General features: G+C 40.9%; 1 protein-coding gene across 9 annotated transcripts in view; it reads left to right on the top strand.

Annotated features, from left to right (window-relative positions):
* The first annotated feature begins 4,274 nt into the window (after positions 1–4,274).
* The window catches only part of rin1b (Ras and Rab interactor 1b), a 41,622-nt gene continuing 24,359 nt past the window's right edge, over positions 4,275–21,537 (top strand). For 2 of the 9 annotated variants that reach the window (XM_026162375.1, XM_026162370.1), the window contains exon 1: positions 4,275–4,577. Coding sequence is in view for 2 of the 9 variants with exons in the window: in XM_026162366.1 (XP_026018151.1) it covers positions 9,048–9,140 (93 nt within the window). In the remaining 7 variants the exon portion in view is untranslated. Of the gene's footprint in view, positions 4,578–7,133; positions 9,141–10,207; positions 10,342–14,541; positions 14,620–20,455; positions 20,491–20,965; positions 21,043–21,077; positions 21,238–21,537 lie in introns of those variants that run through there. The other 7 variants (XM_026162373.1, XM_026162372.1, XM_026162369.1 and 4 more) reach the window with 6 other exon arrangements.

The raw sequence follows: 21,537 nt of genomic DNA, 5'->3' as shown, positions 1-21,537 counted from the left end.
TCTCATCCGATCTCTAAGGGAGAGTCCAGCCACCCTTTGGTCGAAGCTCATATGTGCCACTTATATCCACAATCTCAGTCTTTCTGTCATGAGCCAAAGCTTGTGGCCATAGGGGAGAGTAGGAACACAGATCTCACCAGTGCCTTTACACTCAGCTCTCTGTTCACCACACTGGTCCACGCTACTGAAGATGCAGCTCTAATCCATCTGTCAAGCTCTTGCTCCCCTCTTACCTCACAAGACCCCAAGATAACTTAAGCTCCTCCACTTGGGGCAGCAACTCATCCCTGGCCCAGAGCGGGCACTCCACCATGTTTGGGTTGAGAACCACAGTCTTTGACTTGGAGGTGCAAATTCCCTTTCCTGGTTCTTATTTTCGCTTACCTGTAAACTGCTTCAGTGTAAGCTGGAGGCCACTGCCTGATGAAACCAACAGAACCACATCATCCACAAACAGCAGAGAGGTCTCTGAGTGGCCCTGAGAAATGCTGTCCATAAAATGATGAACAGAATCAGAGACAAAGGGCAGCCCTGGCAAAGTCCAGCATCCACCGGGAAAGAGTCCAACTTATTGCCGGCGATGCAGACAAAGCTCTCGCTGCAGTTTCTACAGAGACCAAATGAGAAAATATAGAATTCAGTATTTCTCCACCGGGGCTTTATTCCTGGCAGCACAGCTGAGCCTTTGAAGGAAAGTACTGCTCCAGTAATTCTGCATGTGTGAGGAAATAACTCAAACACATGGTCCACTCAGTAGCTTCTGCTTGATCTCTGAACTGCATCTCACAGCCCATTTTATCAGCGTCTCACACTTCATTTCATGGGTCAGTCACTTCTTGAAAAGTTTTCCGGCCACATTTATGTAACACTGGTGCTATTTCGAGGAAAACCGACAATGATGCAGTTATTCAGAGTTAAGTTTGGCACATGGAGCTGACAGAATATGCATCGGCTGATATCAGCAGAAATCTTCCCAAGAGAACTGCTTCCACTTGCATAAAATCAATTGTGAATAAATAAATGCATTAAATAAAAAGGTAAGTAATTTAAAAAAAATTAAAGCCAGTATTGCTAAAATCTTTCCAATAGCCCTGAATGACAGTATTAAAATGCACCTATACTAAAACAATGTTCTTTTTAGGCCAAATAAAGAGTAGCAGAAGAAGAAGAAAGTCCCACATGCCAGACATCATTTTGTAAATGTCATTGTCATCATTTTAAAAATGGCTGAGCTTCACAGTTACACTCGTCAAGGACGGGTCCAGGGAGGCATGAAAATGACAAGAAAACAAGTCCGACTGCAAGAAACAAGAAAACAATCCTAAATAGACTAAAGAGTGTGCAGAGGAATGAATGTGAACACAGGACGCATGGCAGAGGCCCAGAGAATAATGATGTGATGCCAGACTTCAAATAACATCTGGAGCTGGCAGAGCACCAGCAAACCAAGCATTCAGAAGGATAAATAATGAGGAGTGTGGGCAGGCAGGCACATTATCATGTTAGAGCTGATCTGAGAAACAATATAGAGAGAGGCATGAGGTTAGGGTAAAAACACCTAGAGCTGACCTGCTCCTGAAGCACCGCAGAGAAATACGTGGACAGACAAACATCTCAGCGACATGACCATTGAATCTCGACTCCCTATTCTAATAAATCAGCCTCTCATTAACCACATGAGCAAAACTGAGGTCCAGTTCTATTTCATATAAGCAGCGTGTTCTGCACCCACAGGAAGTTTGTTCACAGCAGCTTATTATGTCTGCAAATCTGGCAGTGAAAGCAAAGATATAAGTCATAACATTAATCATGGCTTTGTTCCATAACAACGTGAGAGTTTACATGGATAACAGAAGGGACTGAAGCAACTACAGACATGTGAAAAAATGAGTACACCTTGTGATTTAGTAGCTTGTAGAACCTCATTTAGCAGCAATAACCTGACATAATAATTTCCTGCATGCCTTTATGAGTCTCTCACATTGTTGTGCTGGGATTTTGGCCCAGTCTTTTTTACAGTGTGCTTTCGTTGTATTGACGTTTGCAGTGATTCATTCATGCACAGCTCTAAGGTCCCACCACAGCAGTCTGGACCTCGACTGTGTTTGGGGTCATCGTCCTGTTGCATGACCCAGTTTCAGCCAAGCGTAGCAGTAGCAGCTCTTTAGCTGTCAGACTGATGACCTCACATTTGACTCTAGAATATTTTGGTATACAGAGGAGTTCATGGCTGACTCTGTTAGTGGGTGATGTCCAGGTCCTGTGGCTGCAAAACAAGCCCAAAACATCACCTCTCCAACATTGTGCCTACAGCTGATATGAGGTGTTTGGTTTCCTCTAAATTTAGTGGTGTGAAACAAACATCTGTACTGTCATGACTTTTATAGATAACTGAGGCCTGTTGACTCTGTGATGGAGAGTTTTTTTTACACGGTCTGACGTTGGGGTGAATTTGCTGTGACATCTAGTCTCCTGGGAGGATTGTAGCATTGTGTGTTAATATGCCAATGCTACATTAACACAATGTCAGTTAGTGCAGGTAGTTTCATTAGTGATTCTAAATTACCCATAGGTGTGAGTGGTTGTTTTGTCTGTGTTAGCCCTGCCTTAGACTGACAAACTGTCAGGGGTGTACCCCGCCTCTTGCACTATGGTAGCTGCTTCCCCTCTCCTGGGACCCTGATAAGGATAAGCTAAAGATAATGAATGGATGGATGGATGGATGGATGGATGGTACAGCATATGTAAACAAAATAAAAATTGGGCTTAAAAAAAGCGTATATGACCAACAGTATCAAAGCATATATAATTAAAATTCAGGACAAGAGTTTTGTGGCACAATGGTGCAATGGTTAGCCCTCTTGCCTCGCCGCAGGACGGTATGTGGTTGAAACCTTCTGTTCGACCCAGGTCTGCCTGTGTGGACTTTGCTTGTTATCCCTGTCCCTGTGTGGGCTTCCTCTGGGCACCCCTGCTTCCTCCCACAGTCCACTTTGCTTGTTAGGTTAATAGGTGATTCTAAAGTGGTCGTAGGTGTAGACGTGATCCTGTGTGGTTGCCTGACATGTCTCTTTCCATTAACCCTGTGTCAGACTGGTGACTTACTAAAATTTTATTAGCATTTAATCAAGCTCTTTCCATTTTTTTTTTTTTTGCCTGGTTTATTATCAATGTCAAAATAATGTAGGCTAATACTTTATTGTATTACAATAGGGAAAATCTGGCAACATGCCAGATGCTTTGTCACCCCCCCAATCCACATACTGAGCATATCAAGTAATAGTCCTTATAGTTAGGTAGTTATAGGTATCCAGATAGTCAGTTAGTTTCCTATGGCCACATAAAGACACAGTTATAGTTAGTTAGTGATGTGATATAAGTTCTACATTCAGTTTAAACACAGTTCAAGTTGTCAAATGTCAGTTTAGTAAGTTAAACATGTTTATTATTATTATTATTTTATTGCTTCACATATGTAAAATATTACATCATTCATTAGATACAGAGGAAGGTAAATGTTGTTCAAAGTCACACATAAAGAACCAGAACCAAATGTTCACCTGTTTCAGAAAACTTCTGGAGCTTTTTGGCCATGTCGGCGACATAAAGCGCGGACTCTGGCGTCACCTGGCGGCCATTAGCAGAACCACACACCTTCACCTGTAAGAAGAAAAAAAAGAAAAAAAGATTGATGCAGCAGTCCAGAAATAGCTCTCACAAAAAAGCGCACAGTGCGTCAAAGTCCAGTTCCGGTTATGTGACGCTTCTCACAGCTTCTCCCATGGTCACACACACGCAGTTTTATAAAGAGCGGTGTTATTTTTGATCGTTTAGTCTCTGTGGGAAAATGCAAATTGTTTCAATTAGCATTTTCAGGACCTTTGTGCGCTTTCTCTTCCACCTGAACAGCGCGTTATATACTCAAGGGCTTCATTAGGGGAACAGAAGTGGGACGATTCGCTGCCTTTCTGCAGTAAAAAGTCTGTTTATAATATTTCTACGTTATTTTCTTGGTTATATCACAGATTTAAAAACGTGCCTTGTGTCCCCTAAAAGACAAATGATTTCGTCTTTTATAGTTTGCACTGGTGCTGTCTCCTTCTTGGAGTCCATCAACCTCATGAGAACATTACAAAAGGCTTAAAGTTTTGTGAGGCTCCTGCATGATTACACGGGAAACGCCCTCTATTAAATATCGTGTCCACTATGTCAAAAAAAAAAAAAAGAAAAAAAAGTGGATTTACAAGCAGAATATTTTCCCTGGCATGGTGTGATTTGGATTGGTGTGAGTGAGTGAGTGTCAGAGTCAGGGAGGCGGGAGGGGGGCACACAGTGTGTCTCTGCTGTGACTGTGTATCACTTCAGATGCTCAGACAGAATTAAAAATGCGCTCCTCCGCCTTGTCGCCGGTGTTGTGCGCATTTTCTTGACAAGCCCGTGTTCCCACAGCATGGTGCTCGGACTCGGAGGCTCGGCACCCTCTTCGTACATAACCATTAAACTCTCGCGGACGCTTAATTAAGACAGCAGACTGCGCACAGCGCCCCGCAGCACCTGTTCCCACCTTCAGATAGAAGGTAAGTTTGTTTTTGTTTTTTTTGGAATCGAAATTTGCGTTAAAAAGAAAAAAGAAAAAGGGAGACAGGTGTGACTGGCTGTGAAGATGCATAAAAATAAATAAATAAAAATAAGCCTGCGCGAAGTTGGAAAAAAAAGGAAGAGGTAGTTCCTGGAGAGTTGGCACATGCAGCACAGCTCCAGGCTCCAGTAGCTGTATTAATATTTTCTCCTCCCTTTTGAAGGTCCCCTTTCTCTTCTCAAGTTCAAAGCGCGTCGGCGTTTGTTGTTTAACGTAGTTTCCGGTCAGCAGGGGACGTCTCGGTAAACAATGCAGCTCGGTGATTCACGCGTGTGCGTCCCCTCGACATTAAAGTTTGTGCCAATTAATCAATTAGCGATTAGGACGGTCGGAAAGCGTTGGTGCAGGGGGGCGGGTGGGAGTGAGGCTGACGCACGACCCAAAGCTCAAAGTGGAGGTTTCATGAAATTAATATGGATGTTTTTTACATGATAATAACAGTTTGGGTGTAGGTATTCATTATTCTCAGCCACAGGTCTGCACTGTGTACTTGGGCTGTTCCTCCTTCAACTTTACTGATGGTTTTTCCTTCTGTCTCTCAGTGGTTGTGCTGCAGATTTGTCTGTGTACAGCCTGAAGATTTCAAATTACCATATTACCTCAGACAAGCAGAAGTTCAGGGCGTTTTTTCCCCCAGATTTCCTCCAGCACCTAATCAAACCAGCCACCCACGAGAAGTAATGCAAATTTTCATCTCTGCAGGTTTTGGAGGTGAACTAATGACCATCCATCCACCCATCCATCCGCCTGGCTTTCTTTTCTTTTCTTTCTTTTTTTTGGTTGAACTGCACCTTCACGAGGCATGCCAGTGTTCAATTAGCCACTCAGACTTTTATTTTTGAAGTATCTTGATCTCCTGTCTCCCCTCAGAGGGCAAAGTGAATGTAATCTCACACCAATGGACTGTTACATAACTTTAAAACTGAAGTGCCATCCTGCCTGCGTAGGAGTAGATGTGATGTTCCCACTTCCTCGCTGTTGTTTTGCTCGTTAATTCTGAGAGGCGCATTACTGTAAGTGGCGTTTTGTGACTTTACATGACTGCTGTTTTTTTTTTAAAAAAAATATAGTTTTTATTTATTCCTTTTTTAAGACCCCCCACCCTTCTTTTAAATGCAGATGCAGATGAGGCCACGAGCATTACTGATTGCTTTGCGAGTCGTTGCTGTGATTATGCCGTCCTACCTACAAGGAGTCTGTGATTGCTGAATGGTGGACTGACATGTTGATTTTGACCAAATGTGTGCGTATATATTTATGTGTGTGTAGGGGGAGGGGGGCTGCTTTCTGCCCTGTGTTGTGTAGGAGGAGTGCGATCGCAGAGTGCCCAGGCATGACGCTCAGAGCTGTTGGACAGAGTTCAGTCCTTTGCTGAGCAGCCTGTCCTCTGTGCTGGAAACGGTGCGCAGACAGACACATTACAGTAACCTGACTCATGTATATGGCAGGCTTCCCCTCTTCACTGCTAAGAAATTGTGGCATCACCTTGAAACACAAGAGAGAAAAAACAGAAAAAAAGTGCTCACTCCTAAAGCAAACGTCCACCATTTTGAAAAGTCTGGCAGATATATAAGGATTGCTGGCACAGGAGACAGTTTCTCCACTGAGAGCAGTTTCTTACTCTTCAGTTAGAGGCTATTTTGGGCACCGAATCAAAACTTTATTAAAGATGTAATTAGTTTTTTGTTTTTTTTAGATAACAACCATTTCCCATCAGTGTGTCCCAGCAGTATAATCAAGTTAAGCTGCACTAACTTAGGATGTAAGACGCTCGCTTTCCAATGCGAACGCCTTCTCCAGTCAGCTTAAGTCAGATTAATTTAAATGCACAGTAGGGCAGGGCAGCACTTTACAGGAAAACAAATTGTCAGTAGCTACCAATGCTTCATACAATGTGATACGAGTAAAAAAATTGCATTTTTTGTAAATATATGCAAAATGGGGAAAATACATACTCCTTCTTATCCAACCACGGTCGTGACGGTGCTGCTGGAGCTGTTGTTTTTATTGGAGAGGTGAGGTATCACCATGAATAGGTCGCCACCCCAACACCCTCAGGTCTTAACAGAGAGAACTTAAAGCACAACTATGATCATTTTGGTATGGAAACAGCAGATGTTTATGATAATATCTCCCTGGTATGGTTGCTGGTATAGCTCTCTGTTTATAGCTTCAAATTAACCACAATAACAATAAACAGACACACAAACAAGAACACAGCTTCCAATCTCTTCTTAATAATTAGTGCCAATCATTTCTAGAAAAAAACTCTTTTTTTGCATCCATAAGCTCGAAGTTTCAACGGATCTTCTCAGAAGCTTGAGTCCCAATTTCCAGGTATTATCTCAAAACTTTGACTTGCTAACGCAAAACGTCTGAGTAAAAAACTTGAAATTAGATAATAACCTTAAATTATGACTTACAGATCCCAAAAAGTGTTTTAGTTTGTCAGCGGCAGAAACAAACTTCAAGTGAGAGTGGTCTACCGGTGGTCGAAACACGTCTTTAATGATGTCATTGATCTTTATCGGTGTCAGTACTTCTCATTAAGGGTAGAGGGGAGGTCCCCAGATGTTGTCTTTATCAGTTAAGAATGATTGCTGCATTCGTAACGTTATGGTAAAGCTTCGCCTGCATCTAAAGAGGCAGCAGAAAATAACACACCTACATAACCACTTGAAAGAAACCATCACAGAAGTGATCACTTTTGTCGTACTGCACACGTGCACTCCTCTAACTCGCAAGCTAATATGTAGTATTAACAAGTAAAAGGTCACGGACACGTCACAAATTACAGAGTGCCTTTTGTATGATAAAAGATATATCCCCAAATTACCACCTCTATTGGTTTTAAGGTTGAAATTAATCAGTTCCAACTCAACAAGTTATTGACAGATGGAGCTCTGAAAAACAACACTCTGCGTTCGAAGTACAAATACTCCAAAATCGATAAGACATGATGTGATCAGAAGCTCTGCACTGCCTCATATTCATTACCTCCTGGTTAAGACCACAGATCCCACCCTGTCTCCTCACTGTTAGGGTACCGCATGCACCACAGCACTTATGGAGTGGATGTAAAACAGCAGGATTTGGAGGATATCGTTTGGTTACTGTTTCATGCAGTGTAATTAAATTAGGAAGTGTGTTGTTATAGTCCTAATATAGGTGTGTTTCTTAGGCAACCTGACAGCTTTTTCCCTCATGTTTGAGCACGTCTGGTGGATAAATGCTCCAAGGTAGATGTTCAAGACGAGAGGTTTACGGCTTACGTACACTGACTCAACAAAACATCACAAAGTAAAAGATTTGAATTTGGTTTACGGATTAAAGACGGCGAGTTTGCTAAATCTGACTCCTTAAATATGTCAAAAAACATATAGTTGACTGTTTTATTTTTACGTTTATTGTGACAGCACTTTAAAAAAAAAATCAGTAGGGGTTGTTTAATAGAGCAGAACTTGAAAACCAACAGATCTGGTTTGTCGTCCTCCTTCCCTGGCTTCTTCAGAGAGATTACAGTATTAATGCAGGCTTTTGTCCTCTTGTGGTCACTCTAACACAATCTGAAAATGAAAGATGAAAGTGATCCCTCTTTGTCGTTGTCAAGTCCGCGCTCGTGAGATTAAATCCACGGTAGATATCGCAGGAAAGCCGGGGAATTTAAATACTAACCAAATGTATGGACGCATATACACGCACTAAAGTCTTATCAGCAAACTAGTAGTTTAGGAAACATTTTTAGTCCTAACTCTAACATGATCGTCTAGTTTGAGGTTTCTTTGGAGGAAAGTGTTTGATAGAATAAAACTAAACTTTAAAGTTCCTAATCAAAGTCTTAAAAAGCTGCTAAAACTGATATTAGCACAAAGTCTACGAGATGCTATATCTACTCAATCAATATCTTCTCCAAAGACCCCTGACAAAACTCAACTTTTAGAGATATTATTCACTCCCGCTTATGGAAAAACCTCTGACATTACCTAACAGTCCTTTACAAAAATACCATTTTGTATGAAGAGCTCCTCATGCGTCATTAGTTACACTGTGAATCACGCAGTCATGCAGAGGTCAAGCAACACCAGAAAAAAGGAGGAACTGCGATGCTGAAAAGACTTTTGTTAAGGGTATGGATCCTATTGTTTCCAAGCACATTTTGGATCACAGCTTTAACCGCAGTCGGGATAAAGAGAGATTAAGAAGGAGAGGAGAGGTGTTTCGCCTTGTTTTTGCTGAAAGCGGTGTGAGAAAATCTGGCAGTCGCGTGGTGAGATTCCAGTTGTTATGTGTTTTTGAGAAGTGACAACGGCAAAGTGACAGCATCTTGAAGAAAGTTGGTTTCCAGTTTTCGTGGGAGACAAGTGAATGTGGCCGGGCTGTTATCTTGGCAACTTTTCCAGCTCTTATTATGAGGAAAATGCAAGATTTAGTGACCTGTTCAGATGGACAACTTTGGCACTCCAAATCGAGTACAGGCTTTCCAGATAAGCTCCAAAACACGGTGGGAAAAAGACACAGTAAATAAGATTTGCAGTAAATTAAAACCTCAGTCAAAACTTTATCCACTGATTATTTGTATATAAATAATAATAGTCACTGCTCACAAATAGTCCACATTTTTAGACTTTCTCAAAGCTGATGACGACCACTTACTTTGTTTTGTTGTGGGACCACAGACTGTATTTAAAAATAGATGAGGCCACTGTGACGCCACCTACTGCCTTGTGAAGAAAAATACGTTTTCTGGGGGACTAGAAGCTAACATTCTGAAGACAGAATTTTATTTTTTTTTTATTTTTTTTTTTTACATTTTACAAAAATTCTGACAGTTTTGAGACATATTTGCAGACACTGAAGTTAAGATAGCAAACAGAAATATTGGAATGTCTCCTTGTTCGTGATTTTTTTCTTTTGTGTTTTGTTTGTTTTTGTGCACAGCCAGGATTGTTGGTTGGCATCTCTGACTGGCTTTTCCCGTGCTGCGTCACATATTTGGATGAGTGGTTTGAATATGAATTTACCTGCTAATACTATCAAGCTTAGTTAGCAAGGTGCATGGATAGCTCATGAGTCACTCAGAAAAAAGCAGCATACATGTCTAATGTGGGCTCCAGCACGTTTTCTTTGTGGACCAGCTGAAGTCAGCTGACTGCTGGCTCTGAGGTTTCCTCCTCTTCCTGGATTCACCCAGCTGCATCCTACACTATATGAGTAGATGTTATATGAGGCATCATGAATGCTTTCCAAATCCTAACTATTAAAAAGACAGCAAAAGGGTGAAATATCAGCTAAAATTCACATTGATGACTCCTACCAAAGTTCTTCTGGAAGCAGGTCCTGTTACTTTTAAACAAATTTAAAACAAATTTTAAAGTATTATTAAATTAAACTTTAAATTTAAACCAGGATATTAAAAAATGCACAGATTCACTCATATCTGATTAAAAACATCTTTTAAAAGTTTGCTTACTTTTACCACAAATAAGACTTTAGGAGGTTTTTCCTCTTTAAGCTTAACCGCTACTGATAAAAATGCTTTCAGTAAAGGTTCGATTTTATTGGTTTAGTTTTGAGCTCTTTGATTGGTCCTTCTTGGGTTTATTGGCCAATAGCTGTTCTTCTACAGCATTATGCAGCGTGGTCAACACTTAGTGGATTGACAGTAGCTAAAGTCTGTTCTGAGGATGCGTAAATGCACTCACGTAAGTTTATTCATTTGTTATTTATAATCAATATTAGAGAGTACTAGATATCAATAGCTTTATTTGTTGTGTATATTTTTTCTTAAATTGCTAATGTCTAAACTTGCTAGTCTGGGTGGTATGCTAACCACCGCTTGGTCAGTCAAATTAATGTGCACATTTCTGAAGAACATTGATATTATTTATATGTAAATAGTCTATAAATACTGTTTACATGTGCACAAGCATTCAAATAACATATTAGAATATTGTAGTTACGAAATAAACATTTAGGATTACTTTAGGTTAAAGTTTATTTGTATTTAGAAAATGCTTTCTATGGGCCTTTGGTGCCCTCTGGTGACACATGCAAAATAGATTGGTCACCTGGGAAACGGATGTACTTTATTGTTTGGTCGTTTTTGTTCTTTATTTGTGGCCAGAATACACATATAGTACCATTGTGTACTACATGCTTGTAGTGGTTTTAATTATTTGAACTTTCAAGGCATCCCTCCTGTTGCAAAATTCTCACACAAAATTTTATTCCAAATTATTTTAGTGCCGTTTCTGTTTCTTTCAATGTCTCTCATAGTAGCCAGGAACTAACCTGCCAGTTACCAAGGATACCACAACCTGCCCTGCAGCCGTTTAACATCAATCACTATAAAATGTACCACAATATTGTATACAATATGAAAAAAAAACTCAACTCCAGCAGCACATCACATTATGTAAGCTTTAAATTTCCTATTTAAATGTTTCTTCTTACTTTCCTGTCCTCTTCTCCCACACTTCCACATCTTTTTCCACCTCCGACAGTTTTACACATTAACATGTTGTTTCTGTTTTTCTGTCCCTGTGAAATACAGTATCTGTACCTTTAGCTAGTAGACACATTGTGTCAAACTGCACAGAACAAAAATGCTTACTTGAAAGTATTTTTGTATCGTAAACTGTAAGATTTAAATACTCATTAGCTGAAGGTGCTGGAACACTGGCCCACTTTATCCCATGTGTGTACCCACCGACACAGCTGCTAATTAGTGCTATGTTGTCTTTCAGCTGCTCCCTTATTAGCAAGCAGTGTTGGGGTTGTTATTCAGTAAAGGTTATGTATTTCACATTAGTCACTGCTTTTCTTGAAAGTAATGCAGTACATTACTTAACTATTCCACAGAAAAAAAGTAATTTGTTACATTACTTGCTAATTAGTTTTCACGTTACTCTGTAACATGGCTTAAATGCGTCATCACATAAAAACCAGTTAACAATATAAACCTGGGGCCACTATCCCGCACACCAACACAAACGGTTATCCTAATGAGCACATATGCTGTCTGTGAAAATGCAGTAATGAGTAAATCTAACTGTAATGTGATTATTGAATTGAAAACGTGTTACTGAAAAATGTAATGGGAATATTCTTAAAGGCACCAACACCAAAAATATGTGAATTTCACCGACTTAAAATAACATAGGTGAGAGCCTAGCAGAGAGCTAGCATGACAGCCCCCTGTGTTAGCCTCCACCTCTCTAATAATGATAACTTTCAGCCTTTCAAACAAACATGACTCCTTGTACAGTTGATATAGAGGGAAACATTTGCTCTCAAAGTGAACTCAAGTTTTGGCATGTCCACACTGGCTTTATTTTTCTGCCCCAGCAGCTGCTGCTTGGCACTACTGTGCGAGTTACTATCCGGTTGTTAAGTGATGACGTGACGAATCCTACTTCCGGGTCTAAAGTAGTCTGCGTGTCTAGTCTGGCTTTTGTGTTGTTAACATGTTTAATGTTTTGTATTTTCTTCTATTTAATCTCAAAAAGCTCCTAAAACAGTCAGTGATCACTGTTGACCTCCCTCGGCTTTTATTACCACTAATCATTTATTTAAGCTCAGTTTTTAAAACCTTAGGATGTAACAGCCCAGCCCATGCAGCAGTATATGAATGACTAACCTCGTATTGTGGATGGATTATCTCAGTTGTTCTCCTGGCTGAAGTTTGGTCCTTTTACAGCATCCTGCCATGCGATTACATTTGTTCCTGACCACCGAGAACACTCACGTTAACTTTTATCGAGTGGAAAAAAAGTTAGCTTGTTTATATTATGCTAACATAGCTGTGTCGCTAGCGGTCACGTAGCACATCATTATATACCAGCTAGCCCAACTTCAGTAACCCTACAAACGTCACTGCTGTTTAGTTTTCTGTCTTTATTTATGTTGGAAGTGATAACAGAGCTGTACGTTTTAATTTGTTTCCAAAACCCCACAGTCAGGACATGCTATATTGTATTTAGATAAAAGCTAGCGAGCTAACTTCCTGCTAACTTCCCGTTAAATGTCATAAATTCTGTTTTCATGGATGCCTGGATGTTAAACTCAATTGTTACACCTGGTAGAGCAGAACGCTGATCATTTTATTAAAGATGAAAGACTTTAGACAGTTTTTCAACTCTCAGTAATGCCATAGTGATCGTTTGATATATGGACCTGCAGCAGAGTTTAGGCCCAGACACGGCTAGTGACGTCAGACTTAACGACTGGATAGCTAATAGTTTAGCTAACACGTCCATCATTCCATTCAACAGGCAGCTCTATCATTCAGCTGGTGTTTCTGTTCACCTGCTGAATTTAGCGCTAACATTCACATACTTTCAGCTCTGCTTTTAGTCACTCCTGAGAAAATATCTGTATCTTTAGCTGCTAACCCGCGCAAGATGTTCATCAGCAAGCTGCTGTTTCGTATTCAGTACGTGCTTTTCAGAGTTTTTTTCTTTTTCAGGGTTAATGACTGCAGTAAATTTGTACTATAATTATACTCCTAATGTTTTTTCAGTCTAAATGTGCTTTTATAGATAGTTTTAATAGGAGGACTTCAATACTGTGGATTATTTTTTTCATTTCTTATGTTTAAATCACGGTTCACTTTATTTCTCTGTCTGAATGGGCATACTTATCCAATTTGGGATCCGTATCAAATCTAAAAATATCCTATATTAGATTTACACCTCATAATAACTGCAGTCTCCACACCTCATATTTGCTCTTTTCAGTGCTAAACACGCAATTATTCACGCCAAATTATCCTGAATTCAAATAATCATAAGATTTTAACATGCATTATATACCTAAAGCTGCCATTAACAAAAGCTGAATGATTATAGGTTGCAGGCTGACCTCTGTGTCACACTATGGAGCAAAAATGGAACAGTTAAATGATTTGACATCATAATGGATCACATTTAGCTTTTCTCTCATTACACACACACACAGACACGCATCTCTGGTCTGACAGAACTATTTGTGATAATGCTCCTTCTGAATCACCACATCAGTTAACCGATATGCTTCTAAAATTATGAAAATTCACAGTTATGCTAACAGTCCTTCTTCTCTCCTACAGCCCAAGTGTTGCTTCTGACTCATACTAATGCCTTTGTACTACTTCGTCATGCACACACACATACACACAACACTGCTCTCACTTCCTTGTCACTGGCCCTGAGTGCCTTTGCTATGCCGCTTATGCAGCAGGCATCAAAACGGACACCTGTCATCAGTCAGCAGGCCCCCGTGCCCACTGTTGCCCCCTGTGGATACTTATAGCCCACTGCAATTATGTTGTTCCATTAGTCATCCTACGCATGCAGTGATGGGCTGCTGGCTATACTTATCCACTGTCATGGTCACTCTTATGCAAATGAGAGATTTTACAGACTGATGAGAGAGTGGCTGGCGTCAAAGCAAGAATTTATGCTGAACCTTAAGTACACAGTTGTTAGTCTGATTTCTGTTTGAGTTTAGAACTACCTCTGCTTGACATGTTAAGGCTTCAACTATTATGAAGTTAGAGCTGGCGTATACTGTGTATATAACAGTGTGTAGTTACATTCAAGTAGATAGACCACTGGCCACTGTTCATAAATCCAGCAATGTGGCCGCCATATTGATCAGAAATAACAAATATAAATTCATCGCAATATATTAATGCCTGTACACATTTTTCCTGCCACCATCCTCTTCAGAGTAGGAAAAACTTTTCTGCTGCAGCAGCAAGACACATTGTCTGAAATGACAAGAGAAGATGTGTTGTGGTGACAGTGGGTTGCAAAGAGGCTTGCAATAGGCAGCAACTGATGTGAGCTAAAAAGACTCAAATAGCATGTTCTACGCTACATTTGCCAACTGCACAATGCATATCAGCTGAACCTACAGCTGATTTGGGTTAGCACTGAGATCAGCTGATCTGCTGAGCGTGCATTTGAGCCTGACTTGCTGGAGTGAATGCTATACAGGTGAGAACAGCTACTAGGCCTATGAATTTTAAAGTTTTTGTCAAAAGTCATTTTTAACAGTTAAGGGATGGTCGACATAGTATTTCTAAACATTCTACTTTTCTTTAAGCATTTCAAAGAATGAATGAATATTTTTTTCTACACAATTACAGAAAAAATGAGAGGTTTATTGAGCCATAGCACAAACCTCTACTGTGCAATGATGTGGTTTAACTTTGTAAAATCAAACTAAAAGTAAGGCTTATCTTTTATTTAACACACAGTATAAAAACTCCAGCATGGGTTTGAGCTATTTCTTGAAAACGCATCATGTCAAAAGCAAAAGAAGTCAGTTTAGACAGTTTAAACCTGGCAGAGGTGGGAAGACAAAGATTTCAAAGACTCTGGAAAGAAAACGATTGACTACTGTCTGATTAAAGGACCACCTGGAGACATTATGTACACTGGAAGTGTGGCACAAGATTTCAGATGACCCAAAAACTAGGTCTCTTTGGCCACAGAGATGCTGCTTATGTTTGGAGAAAGAAGAGAGAGGAAAACAACTCCACAGTGAAACATGGTGGAGTATTATGTTGTGGGGATGCTTCAGAAGATCTGGTACCAGGAATCTTGTCAAGATGGAAGGAATCATGATGAAAGAAGGATATGTGAAGCTTCAGAAAGAAAAACCCATGAAACAAGAATGGCCTGGGATTGCTGAGGAGACATAAGTGATACTTACTGAAAACTACAACAAACGACTGCAGGCTGTTATCCAGCAAAAACAACGCACAACTGACTTTCAGCATCAGGGAGGTCAAATGGGGAACGTAAAGTAATGTAAGTATCTATAATAAAACTAGGATGTTTGGAAAAGCTGTGTTAAAAGTTCCTTGCTCTGTTTAACAGAACTTGGGAAAAATACATTTTCTGTATGTGATTAATAAATGTGCACAATAACCTGTTAATTCTTATTATTAGTCATGTTAATTTGTCGATGGTAAGCTGCTATAAATGTGCAGAAATCTGTGCATCCTGTGGATTTCTCAGAGCTGCAACATCAGTGTATATCCATGAAATGTTATGTCCCTGCCAAATGTAAAATCTGTAGAAGATGATTTTTTTTAAAAAGTGAATTTCCAGCGCCTGCTTATCAAAGACTCCAGATGGAAACACCGTATGTAGGATGTAACAATGAGCAAAGTGCACGGCACTGCTATCTGCTTTCAGCATTACTATCACTGCATGTTTATTGGCTGGGGTTTACATTTGTGAGAACTCGGTGGATTTCACTCGGTGTGGCAGAAGCTGAAGCTGCATCAGCTCAGTGAAAAGTGGGTGGGTTGTTGAGATTTAAGTTTCCGCCTTGTTCCTCCTCTGCTGCCGTCTCAGGAGCCTCTCTAACTTTCCCTGGACTTATTGCATTAGGGTTTGTTTTTTCCCCTGTGAGTAGCTGGCAAAATGCGAAGTACTGTACGGATGATTTAGAATTTTCTTTGACGTTTTTGACAGTGCATCAATCACCAGCAGCATTTCCCATCTCATTATTTGGGATAACTGATCAGGCTTGCAGATCACAGCTTGCAGATGTGTAAATCGCGAAGGTTTCTGCTTAACTGGACGCCTGCGCTGCTTTGCTATTACTGCCTCTGTCATTATATGGCTACATCCACCTACACATAAAACTCAGCTGAAAACAAGTTTATGAGTGTTCTCTGGAGGCTGCTGAAATGAATGCTGGGAAATGCAGGAGTGTGAAGCAGGAGGGAGAATAAAGGGGCAGCATGCAACAATCTGGGACAGCCTGATTTCACATTTCAGGAGGGCTTTTTTTGGTTATTACTTATGTTACATTACATTAAGTTTTTATCGCACATTCTGTTATTTATTTTTAAATCTTCTCCCTCCTTGTGACTGCAAAACACTAGGCTTTCTTTGATGGATTACTTGTTGTGTCTCAGGTAGGTCTAAAGTTCATCCGTACTGGAACCGAAGGTAATTTGTCAAAGCAAACACTTGGGGTTTGCTGCAAGAAAGGATGCACAAGTTTTAGTTAATCAAATATGTCAGCGGTCTCCAACCTTTTTTGCGCCACAGACCAGTTTATGTCTGACAATATTTTCATGGACTGGCCTTTAAGGTGTCGCGGATAAATACAACAAAATAAAACCGGTACCTAAAAAAAGAAGATTTATTCATAACACTCGGGAAAAGACCCAGGGACACCGACGATAACGCTAAAAACGATTTAAAAAAAGCAGAGCACTGGATGTTTTTTCTGCAGTGAACTGCAACACAAACTCGCTATTCACCACTAATGCGACTATAGATGTGCCACGTCACGTGGATGTGGTTCAGGAGGTTGGTAGCTCAAGAGATATTTTGAGCTTTGTAACATGGTGTGTTATCCTGCTGGATGACACACTGTGGTCATAAACAGATGGATGTGGTCAGCAGCAATACTCAGGCAGGCTGTGGTGTTACTGAGGCAGGATTCTTATTTGCACTAAAGTATATCAAGATAACATCCCCTACACCTTGCACCACCTCTACCACCAGCAGCCTGAACTGTTGATGATGTGGGATTATTTTATTTTCAGATTTATATTTCAAATTAACATGAATCTAGATGAAATGTAGATTTGTTTTCAATATCTAATAATGGTGTAAAACAATAGTTGTATGACATGTTTAAAGGGTAATGAGTCCATTCACATTGAGTAAATGTGTTATGCACAGTCCTAGCCACTCTTAGATCCAATGGCGCTGTTCATCTGCAGATCAGCTGTACTCTAGACCAGTGGTGTTGGTGAGGGGTGGGGGGGGGCGGGTAGAGGCTCCAGAAGACCAATCATATTTCATGGCTGTAGAACCAGTAGTTGCCTTGCACACCTGACAATACTCTTCTTCCTCACATGCATGACACAGCAGAGCTTTTTGGGTTCATTGTCTGTGAAGTCTTCAAATAAGCTCGATCCCTTGGGGGCGCCACTGTGCTTCTGTGCATCCTGAGTGGACGCTGCTGTGGAGGCGGACAAACTGCATCCTGCAAATCTGGACACCATGATGTTGACCATCTGCATGAAGCTGAGCTTCTAGCATAGCAGCTGGTCACTGTTAGCAATCTCTTTCATCCCCCACAATGTGACTTACTCACATTCAGCCCTAAAAGCCGTTTTTCTCTCGAGTCCTGAGTTGTTGTCCAGTGACAGACAGGTGGTGATGTAATCTCTGTACACCATTTATGATGCACCACTGCCTATAAAATCTAAACAAAACACTGATACCTATTGCACCTGCTGTGTTTTCTCACATCTGTTGTAAAATCATCCTTTGTCAGGGTTTGAGTCACTCCGTCAGCCCGTCATCGCTCGCAGTCCTTCTGTGCAGCATCGCACTCATGCTCGGATTTCTTTCAAAATTTCTCATCTCCTCTCCAAAAGGTGTAGCCAGGTTTTCTCCAGCAGTCAGTCATTATTTGCACAATAAAATCTGATGTTTCCTGCTCAAATTACCCACCAACAGCCTGCTGCTTCTCCTTTTCCCCCCTCTGTAGCACTCACTCCAGTTTTGACTGTACAAGCTCTTCTCCCCTCTACCTTTTTCCCAGAAGAGGAACATAATTTAAGGTTCTCTAAAAATCCTCAACAACTCCCCACTGAATCGCACTACTGGGCTCAGCACTCCTTCCCTCCTCCTCCTCTCCCCATCCCGCTTCAGTCAAACCTTGCCCTAACTGTCTCTTCATCTACTTCTTGTTAAGTGCTGAGTGCGATCAGCAGCATCAGACTTTATGCTCTACCCCGCTGGGCTCCCACTGCTGCTGCTTATGCTGCAGCTGCTGCCCTCAGGTGCAAAAACACCTTGTTAGATATACAGCGTGTGTCGTCTCCTTCTGCTTATTACATTTCCAGTCTGCCAGCTCGCAGCGCTGCGGGCCCACCGATGTTGTGATTTCCTTATCCAAGCTTTAATTTGCAGTGCCGACTTTTCTCTCTTCTCTTTTCATCGTTTTATCTTTTATCTTTCTTTTGTGTTTCTCCCTCTCTGTTTCTCTGAGGGAATTACATAAGACTTTCTGTGTGTGTGTGTGTGTGTGTGTGTGTGTGTGTGTGTGTGTGTGTGTGTGTGTGTGTGGGCAGCACTGCATTTTATGTAAGGTGGACCTGGAGATGGCTAGCAAAACATTTGTGTCTTGCTCTCTCATTCTCTCTCTGGTTGTCTTGTGGCCTTGTGTGCGTGCGTGCGTGCGTGCGTGTGCGTGTGCGTGCGTGTGTGTGTGTGTGTGTGTTCGGGTCATCGGACTGTGGTTGACTCCAGATACACAATGATGTGACTCTCCAAGCCCACTCAGAGTCGTAAAAACACGCACATATACACACAAAACACGTATTTTAAATTGTAATTATTCATTAAGCAGCTTGATATATGACTTGTACTTTTACAGTGATGCTGCTTGTTGACTTGTGATGCACATGTAAAGTGTGTCTGAGTTTTTTTATTTTTTTGAAGGATAAAGATTCATCCTTTGTTTTATTCATTTAAAACTGCCTGTCGTCAGGCTTGCCAGGATAACAGTGGCAGATTTGCAGCTTCACAATTCAGTATTTTCTGAAACAATAGCTACTCGAAGTAAACAAAAGCAGTCTTTGTATTTCAAGCCAACAAGAAGGGATTTTCTTGATTGAAATTAGGTTTGAAATTTATGACAGTGGACATTTAGCCATGGCCGATGGCCGACCACGGCTCGATGAAACAGGGAATATCAAGAAATAGCAGATTTTATTAACTTCAGCTTTGGCTAATGATGGGAAGCTAGCTCAAACCTTAAGATCAGGCTATGTTATAGGGCATAGACTGCAGAAGGACATAGACCAGGGGTTTGAGGAGTAAAGTAAACAGTGGAGGTACTTACACCTGCATTTTCCCAACACCCACAAGGGGCAACACCTCTGGTTGCAAAAGACAATGTTATTACTATTTATTGTGTTTTGTCTGATTCAAGCTGATGTTGCCATCCCTATATTGGTATTTTGGATATGATAAATGAGGGGCGGATCCTACTGTGAAACCATATGTATGAGGACATCCTGGATAATCCTCCTTTCTGAAACTTGTGGCCAAATTTTCCAAAATTAATTTCATGTATATTATTCTATAAGACCCAAATAAGCAATTAAGAGCATTAAGTCATCAGGGAAGTGCTTAAAGCAGTCAGGTCTGAGGTCGGTTTTCACTTCTATGGAGCCAGAACTGTTTGTAGTCACAGGTATTTTGGCCTCCTTTAACAAATAAGAGGAATCCAAGTTTAAGGCTTTTTACCCTCCCGCGCTGTTCGCCGTATTGGGTGGCAGATCTCCGCCAGCGTAATCGATCAGCTACAGCTCCTTCGGCCTCACCCCATGTTATGTCTTAGGTGTGTAAATCATCAACGAAAGTCCTTCGCCATGTTGTACGGGGGCGGTCTGGTTTGCTTGGGCAGTCTTGGGCAGTTAGCGCGGGAGTTGGCGTAAAATGTGACCTCCAAAGTGCATACATTGCTCAGTCACAATGTCACAGAGGGGACGTGTGGCAGTCCAGTGGTGGACGTCTTAATTCGTGACATGGTCTTGGTAAGAGACCTGCAAGATCCATCTTAGCCATCGATGTTGGGCCTCATTGAGTCTATTGGGGATTTTGGCTGATGTTTTCCACGACTCACGAGCTTTAAGGCACTCGGCTTTAATTTTCTTACTGGTATCTACATTTAAAATGACCAGTAAATGATCATTTAAAAAGTAAAAAAGAGTCAAGACTTTTAGTACTTAAATGCAGTACTTTAATCTGTTGCATTCCCACCATCTTCTTTATGAGACAGGATAGCTGAGGTGCTGCTGCCACATCAAATATTTGGTAAGCCGTTTTTTTTAACATTAACAAACATGAAACATGGTGAAAAAGATTTTTGATTAAAGCGCACCACTTTTAAAGACACATGGACGCAATATATGTGGAAAGGTCTTTTAAAATTACCCACACAGAATGAAAGAAGTCTGTATTTTTAAGATAGTTGAGATAATAAAGCATGTTTTCTTTGATTTTATGGTCAGCAGCTCAACTCTTGGATCTGACCTCTGCAACAAGTGGCTTTCTTTATTTAAATTAAATTTGTAACCCTACAATAACAACTCAACTAAGTAATACTAACAGGTGTTGGAAAACTAGCATTCTGGGTTTAAAAGGCTAAAGAAGAAGAACAACACACTTAAAACTGTCCTCTTACATAGAGAAAGCATCTTATATAGGTGGCTATTATCATAAAACACAGACCCTAATGTGACTGATATGTGCTGCACTTGTTTCCTAACCTTTCCTGTGCTATCTACAGTTAATGGTCCTGCAGGGTGCAGACTGGGAACTTGTTTCTCCTGGAGGAGGGGAGGGTTATGTAATAGGTAACAGGAGGTGATGAAAAATGTGAAAATTTCAAATGTGATACTGAAAGGAAAACAATATTCATAATGCTTTTACTAATATCGTTGAAACAGATCGTGTGTGAGCTGTGCTTCAGCGGTCTGATGTAAGGAAAAGGAGGAACTGGAAATATAATGATCATTAACAACATCATTTCTTCACTTTCCTTAAGAATAAAGGAAAGAAGTACGTCCTAGAAATAAAACACCTCTGCACCCCGGAAAAACCTGTCACCCGTCAGCCAACAGTGTGTGTGTGTGTGTGTGTGTGTGTGTGTGTGTGTGTGTGTGTGTGTGTGTGTGTGTACGCATCTCCAACTTGTTAGAGAAAGGGTGTTTCACTGAGTGGGAATGCCTGGTAGGATGTGTAGGCCCAGGTTGCCATAGCAACCATCTGCTGCTACGCTCGCAAGCGTTCGCCGGCAGCCCACACAGTGTGACATCCAGCAGCAAGCCAGTCTTACAGAGAAAGTAACACTGTGACTGA

The sequence above is a fragment of the Astatotilapia calliptera genome, chromosome 3 (assembly GCF_900246225.1).
Source record: "Astatotilapia calliptera chromosome 3, fAstCal1.2, whole genome shotgun sequence".
Classification (NCBI taxonomy): domain Eukaryota; kingdom Metazoa; phylum Chordata; class Actinopteri; order Cichliformes; family Cichlidae; genus Astatotilapia; species Astatotilapia calliptera.
Note: the sequence above shows the minus strand (reverse complement) of the source record. Positions and strands in the feature narration are given on the sequence as shown.